At 59.3% G+C, this 7,329-nt stretch overlaps 1 protein-coding gene across 1 annotated transcript; it reads left to right on the top strand.

The window, feature by feature from the left end:
• The first annotated feature begins 876 nt into the window (after positions 1 to 876).
• TULP1 (TUB like protein 1) lies at positions 877 to 4,411 on the top strand. The gene is made up of 10 exons (XM_054294058.1): positions 877 to 922; positions 1,018 to 1,152; positions 1,329 to 1,420; positions 1,461 to 1,463; positions 1,614 to 1,787; positions 2,123 to 2,235; positions 2,728 to 2,836; positions 3,030 to 3,128; positions 3,369 to 3,540; positions 4,278 to 4,411. The coding sequence occupies exons 1-10, from the start codon at positions 877 to 879 to the stop codon at positions 4,409 to 4,411; spliced, it is 1,077 nt and encodes a 358-aa protein (XP_054150033.1).
• Positions 4,412 to 7,329: the final 2,918 nt, after the last annotated feature.

The following is a 7,329-nucleotide window of genomic DNA, read 5'->3' on the forward strand; positions in this document are numbered from 1 at the left end:
GACCCCCAACACCAACCCTGGGGACAGCAGGAGGGTCAGACCCCAACACCATCACTGGGGGGACAGCAGGAGGGATGGACCCCCAATACCATCCCTGGGGACAGCAGGACCCCCAACTCCAACCCTAGGGGATTGCAGGAGGGACGGACCCCCAACACCATCCCTGGGGACAGCAGGAGGGTCAGATCCCCAACACCATCCCTGGGGACAACAGGAGGGTCAGACCCCAATACCATTCCTGGGGACAGCAGGACCCCCAACACCATCCCTGGGGACAGCAGGAGGGTCAGATCCCCAACACCACCGGGGGGGACAGCAGGAGGGTCAGACCCCAATACCATCCCTGGGGACAGCAGGACCCCCAACACCAGCCCTGGGGACAGCAGGAGGGTCCGGTCACCACCCCAGGGGACAGCAGGAGGGTCGGTGTGTTGGCTGATGCCGCTGTCACCTCTGGGCAGAGCCGGCAGAGGATGAGGATGATGAGGAAGAGGAGGAAGAGGTGGAGAATAAAAACCCGCCCAAAAAGCTCAAGAAGAAGGTTCCCAAAGAGCCCCTCTCGGGCGGGGGGGAGAAGAAGCTGAAGCCCAAGGGTGAGTGCCCAGGGATGGCTTGAGTCCAGCTCTGGGATCTGTCCTTGCTGGGACCTGGGAGGGGCTTCACTGTCCCGGGGGGCTCAGGGGGCTGCAGGGCCATTGCCCCCTCCCCAAGCAATCTCAGCCCTTTCTGCTGCTCCAATCCTGTCCCCTCCTTGTCCCCATCACTGCCCATTCCCATCTCCCTGGCTGGCTGCTCACCAGCTCCTCTGTCCCAGCAGAAGACAAGAGTGACCCTGACAGCAAAGCCAAATCAGCCAAAAGCACCAAGAAGGAGCCAATGTCCGTGTTCCAGGTGAAGAAGGAGAAGAAAGGCAAGAAGAAAGGTATGGGATGAGCAGGAGGAGGTGGCATCACCCTGAGCCCACAGCCCCCAGTGTTGTGTGACCATGTCCCTTTATGTCCCCCATGTCCCTCACAGCTGCCACCAGCAGTGATGAGGAGGATGATTCCGACTCCAGCACCAAACCCATTAGGTCAGAGAAGAAGAAAAACCCAGCATCCCTCTTTCAGACTGGTGGGGACCCCCCAAAAGAGAAAAAATCCAAAAAGAAAGGTGAGAGCCTGGCACTGGAGGGTTCTGGTGGGGCTTCTGGGGGTGCAGGGAGCTTGGCCATGGAGAGGGGGCTACAATCATTGATGTTGGCATGGGTCTATGCTGAGCTTGATTTTTGGGGCTCAGTAAAGTCAGGATCTTCTCCCTTCTGTGTCCCTATGTATTCCTGCCAGCAGTTCCTCCTAAAGGAGATGAGAGCGAGGAGGAGACCCCGGAGACCCTGCAGAAAAACTCCAACAAGAAGGGGAAAGCAAAGAAATCAAAGAAGGTACAAAAGACCCTTCAGGGCCATGGGGAACCCCTCAGAGCAGGTCAGGAGGTTTGCAGCATCCCCCAGTGAGAGCCACCAGAGTGTCCCCAGAGCCACCAGCTGCAGAGCCATGGGGGGATGGACAGCAAGGAGCAATGAGCTGGGGAGTTTGGGAGGAGGCTCTGGGCTCACCATCCCTCTCACCCTGCAGCAGAAGGAGGAGAGGCCCCCGTCCCCTGTGATCGAGGTGGAGAACCTGGAGGAGTTTGTGCTGCAGCCGGCGCCGCAGGGCGTCACCGTCAAGTGCCGGGTGACACGGGACAAGAAGGGCATGGACAGGGGGCTCTACCCCACCTACTACCTGCACCTGGACAATGACAAAAAGGTGATTTGGGGTGGGGGCATGGAGACCCCCGGGGCGCTGCAGCCATCCCAGAGAGCACCCTCGGGGTTTGGGGGGATGCTCACCTGCATCCCAATGTGCTGGTGAGTCCTGAATGGGGCTGCTCCCCTCTCCTGCTGTTCCTGTGCCTGGGAGGATGAGCTAACAGAGCTGGAGAGCCACTAAAGCTGGGCTGGGCTCAGCCCCTCCTGCCCTGCAATGCAGGCAGTATTTTGGGGATCATCTTCATGACTTGCTCAAGGTCATGGCAGTGACTTGTTGGGGGACAGCAGTGACCAAGGCAGTGACAATGTCCCGTTTCCACACTGCTCTGCCAGGTGTTCCTCCTTGCTGGGAGAAAGCGTAAGAAGAGCAAAACCTCCAACTACCTCATCTCCATCGACCCCACTGACCTGTCACGGGGTGGAGAGAACTTCATCGGGAAGCTGAGGTAGGAGCAGAGCTGGCACCCCAGTTTGGTGGCACCCCAGTTTGGTGGCACCCCATTTCTGCAGCGCCCTCTCCCCACTCCACGGCTTACAGGCTGGCACAGACAGGAGGTTAATTCAGCATTTCCCACTGCTGTGTCTGACCTGAGGAGTGGTGGGGGGCTGAGAGGGGAAAACAAGCTCGGCCGGTTCCTCCCAGCAGACAGGTCACGGCTAGAAAAGGCACCTGGCAAGTCCCAGCCCACCCTGCTAGCAGCCACACAGCAATGCTGGGGGTCCCCGTGGTGGCAGCACCCTATCACACCCTGATTTGGGGGTTCCTTAAACCCAAGAAAACCACTGGAGAGTGGGAAGGTCGGCGTTGGTGGGGAGCAGCACTGGGGGTTTGCAGCCAAACCAAAACCAAGGCTATGCCTGGAGAAGGGTCACAGAGGGGGCAGAGGGGACTCAGTGGCATCACCTGAGCCATAGCCATGTCCCACCCTTGGCTGCAGATCCAACCTGATGGGAACGAGGTTCACCGTGTTCGACAACGGCGCCAACCCCGACAGGGCCAACGCCGACTGGTCCAACGTGCGGCAGGAGCTCTCGGCCGTGGTCTACGTAAGAGCAGCCCCACAGGAGCCCCTTCCACCTCCCCCGGACAGGGAGAGAGGGGTTCCCACCCCGCACCCCTTCACTGGGGCTTGCAGATGTGTGGGATGGGCTGGAGCCACCCCCGAGCCCTCATTCAGCCCCAATGAGAGGTTGAAACCTGCAGTGGTTCCTGGTTTTAGGGACAGGGTTTCTCTTGCAGGAAACCAACGTTTTGGGGTTCAAAGGCCCCAGGAAGATGACTGTCATCATCCCTGGCATGAATGCTGACTGTGAGAGGGTGCCCATCCGGCCCCGGAACGTAAGTCAGGGCCAGACTGGAAGAAATTCCTTGGGAGCTGGGTTTGCTGGGCACCACCTTGGGTTTCACCCATCTTGGGGCATGGAGAGGCTTTCAGGCGTCCCTGGGAGGTGGGAGACATGGTGTCTGGGTTTTTTTAGATTCCATTTCCAGCTGGGCACTGTTACAGAGCATCCCCAGGATGCCACAGGAGGCGGCAGGGCTCTGGAGGGGTCCCCCCAACTCTGCTCCCCTCCCCAGGATAACGACGGCCTCCTGATGCGATGGCAGAACAGGAACATGGACAACGTGATCGAGCTGCACAACAAAGCCCCAGTGTGGAACGATGAGACCCAGTCCTACGTCCTCAATTTCCACGGCCGCGTCACCCACGCCTCCGTCAAAAATTTCCAGATCGTGCACAGCAGCGACCGTAAGCTGGGACAGGGGACGGGGTCGGGGAGCATTGCCTCGTGAGCTGGCCCCAGCACCCACTGGTTTTGTTGAAATTCAGTTTTTTTCATGCTCTGAAGTCCTGCCTGCCTTTGCTGGAGCTGGGATGAAGCCAGACAGGGCTCCCTGCAGGAGCTGCGCTTGGGTGCTGGCAGGGGCAGCATGTGGGGCTCTGCCAGGCAGATTCAGGGCAGGGACAGATCCTGTGGGGTGCTGAGCCCCCATCCCCACCCAGCCCAGAGCACTGTCCCCAGCACACACTGCTGGGGTGCCCTGTGCCTCGGGGACAGTCCCTGAGCTGAGGGGTGGCAGCAGCTCTGCCTGGATGCGGCTGCTCGTCACCTGTCCGGCGCAGTCAGAAGCCCTTGGCCTCCGGGGTGTTGGGTTACGGGACAGAAAAAGCCTCTTGAGGGCCCCTGGTTATTTTTACAGATTTCCTGTCACCCGCCCTCGTGCAGCAGCCATCCCACGGGCAGGGGGGTGGAGTGAGTGGGGTCCCTGTCCCTTGGGGGGCTGTGGCACCCAGGGAGGGGGTGCTGGAGGCACCCGAGGGTGCCATGAGAAAACGATGCTTTTTGGTGATCTGTGCTGCAGCACAGCACGGAAGCCACAGGCTGAGTTTGGGTGGGGGTGTGTGGGCAGCTTCTCTGGGCCTCTGCAGCGTGGGCAGGTGGGTGCACAGGTGACAGCCCGGTGGCTCTCCCCTCTCTCCCACAGCTGACTACATCGTCATGCAGTTTGGGCGCGTGGCGGATGACGCCTTCACCATGGACTACAACTACCCCCTGTGCGCCGTGCAGGCCTTCGCCATCGCCCTCTCCAGCTTCGACGGGAAGCTGGCCTGCGAGTAGCACCTGCACTGGCACCATGGGGGCCACCAGGGCTGCTGGGACCACTGGGGCCACTGGGGCTTCCAGGACCACCAGGACCACTGGGACCACCAGGGCCATGGGATCACTGGGGCCACCAGGACCAGCAGGGCCACTGGGACTACCAGGACCACCAGGGCTGCTGGGACCACTGGGTCACTGGGGCCACCGGAGCTGCTGCCAGTGCCCCGAGGATGCTCCTGCATCCCTGCCCTGCTCCGCTCCCTGCATTTCCACCTTCCTGCAGTCCTGGCTCCTCCTGGGGTGGTTCAAGGCACCTGGTGCCCGCTGGGTGCTGTGGGATGCTCCCCTAGCTGTAGCCACGCTGCCTCTCCGGGTAAATTCGGGGTAAATCGCTGGGATGGGGTGACGGCAGAGCCAGGCTGGAGGTGAATTCATATTCAGCAGATGAGGCTGACTGCAATCCCTGTCTCATCCCTTTGCTGGACTCAGATCCTGGAAACTCATCCACCCTTCCCCTGCGTTTTTTTTTTTTTTTTTTTGTTGGGTTTTTTGGTGTTTTTTGCTTGTTTGTTTTTTGGTTTTTGGGTTGTTTGTTTGTCATGGTTTATGCTCAGTCCCCCAGTGAGAAGGGGGTAGGTGGTCTCCTCACTTTGTGTTTCCTCATCCCTGCCCACATGCAGGTGGGCTCTGCCTAAGCTCCCAGCTAAACCCCCCATGCCAGCTCATTGCCCACCGGGCACAAAACCCCTCTTTTGCCCCACTTTGCCCTGGTGTGAGTGGATGGCTGGTGCCCATGGCGTGTTTGAACCCACTGGGTCTCGCCTCACTGCCCAGAATTTGCTTTTCAGGGATTTGGGGCCCTGAGGAGCAGCCTGGCACCGGCAGCACGCGGGCACGTGCCGAGGGGTGACAGCGCCAGCAGAGCAGGGCTGGCAGGCACGTGAGGCAGAGCTTGCATTGCTGGCAGGTGGCCCAGCTGGGCCAGAGCTGCCAGGAGGGACCTGGAAGAGAAAACTCAGGGTGCACCAGGAAGCAGTGAGTGACTCACGAGGCGTGGCGCGGTGCTGAGTCACGCTCAGCACCCAGACGGGCCCTGCTGGGCTCCCCGTGCCCTCAACCCTCGCTGCCCCTTTGCTCTGCGGTGCCCCTCACGTGCCCCAGGTGTCCCCAGAGCTGGTGCTCTCTGTTCATGAGAGGTGGTGGGCAGAAGGTGCCATCACCTATCTCAGATTGATGGGGAGATGCTGAGCAAAAGCAGCTCACGGGGAGCAGGACAGCTCATGCCCCCAGTTCCACCAGTTATGGGGTGAGGATTTGGCTGCACAAACAAATCTGATTAATTCAGTGGTGAGAAAAACGGGGACGTGCCAAGGAGCCCTGAGATGCCATCCTCAGCTCTCTGGTGCTGTGTCTCACCTGCTCAGCTCACACCCTGACTCCAGAACCGGGTGGGATTCCCTTCCCAGGACACAAAGGGGTTGTTCCCCACTTCTGGGGGTGATATGAGCCCCCCAAATCAATGCAGCTGAGAGGCAGAAAGGCTGGGGAGCAGATGGATGGGATGGATGGGGTTGCGCAAGAGGGATGCTCATCCTCTCCGGGCAGTGTCGCAACATCACCGTGGGCTGAGCCTGGAGCCGAGGACAGATGACAGTGACAGCGGCACCATGAGCTGCTGGACCACTGGTGAACATCTGCCCCAGTGGCTTTGCTCATGGGAGTGGAGCTCTTCCCCAGCTCTATGAATCTGGCCTTCATGATTCTCGTGGTGGGGCAGGCAGAGGTGGACAGCTTGGGGACAAGCCAGCCCGCGTGGGACATCATCCATCACCCACACACTGAGCTCAGGGAACATCTTGTGAGCTAAAGGGAGAACCAGCCACAGCAGTTCGGGGCCAGCATCCCTGATGAGGTATGGCCAGCAAATGTGGGGAAAGCAGGAGCTTTCTGCCCAAATCCAGCCACAGGCCCAACATCTGTTTGAAATCGGGACGAGCTCAGCTCACGGTTGAGGCAATGCTTGTCCCCATTTCCTCCAGTGCAGGGAGAAAAGAAGCAGCCGGGTGAGAGAGAGGGCTCTGGGCTCCCCACATTCTGTCTGCTGTTATCCCAGCTGCTCCCCAGGTTGATTCTCCCTCCCCTCACCCAAAAACTTTCCATTTTCCATTTGCCCACTGTTGCTTGCAGGTTTCCCTGGCCTGTCACCCGTGGCAGAGCAGAATCCCTGTCCCGGGTGTCGCTTGCAGTGTCACCCTAAGCCAGAGCAGCCGCTGCATCAGCCGCCCACCCCAAATCCCTTTTACAAACCCTCTAACGCAAACCAACTGCGGCAGAAGAAACAAACGAAAACAATTTAATGGGGCGATGGATGTTCGGGCCCTTTGTTTGCGCTGGCTGTTAACACCAGAGGAGATGAGGGATGGAAGCAGTTGAAATGTGGATCTGCTCTGGCCGGCGGAAAGTGTGACGGATGCGCCGGCAGGCCAATGGCTGAGGGTGCCGGGGTGTGCGTGGGTGTGAAAGGAATGCTCGCTGCAAGAAAAGATAAAAAAAAAAAAAAAGAAGAAGAAGAAAGAGCCTTATCAATGGTGTTTGAGTCCAAAGTGTGTGTGTTCCTAGGAGAAAGGGCTTCCTCAATCCCCAGGGATGGTGTTTTCCCTGCAGTGTGGGACTTTGAGGTTTCTGAAGCTTTTTAGGGGTGCTGGCTTTGGGCTGGTGCTGTAGACGTGGATTTAACCCCAAAAAGTGCTCGTGCAGGGGCACAAGCGTGGCCAGTGGCCAGAGGCGACTGTCGTCAGCTCCTCAAGGGAACCTCCTGGGAAATGAGTTTTATTTTTGCAGAGGTGCTTATAAGGCAAAGGGGAGGAAGAAAATAAGGCCCCACCTCGCTGCTGAGCCCATCCCAGACAGGGCCAGTGTCCCTGCAGCGCTGGTGG

The sequence above is a fragment of the Melozone crissalis genome, unplaced genomic scaffold (assembly GCF_028551555.1).
Source record: "Melozone crissalis strain CALT ecotype California unplaced genomic scaffold, PUWL_Pcris_2 ptg000198l_1, whole genome shotgun sequence".
In the NCBI taxonomy this organism is placed as follows: Eukaryota; Metazoa; Chordata; class Aves; order Passeriformes; family Passerellidae; genus Melozone; species Melozone crissalis.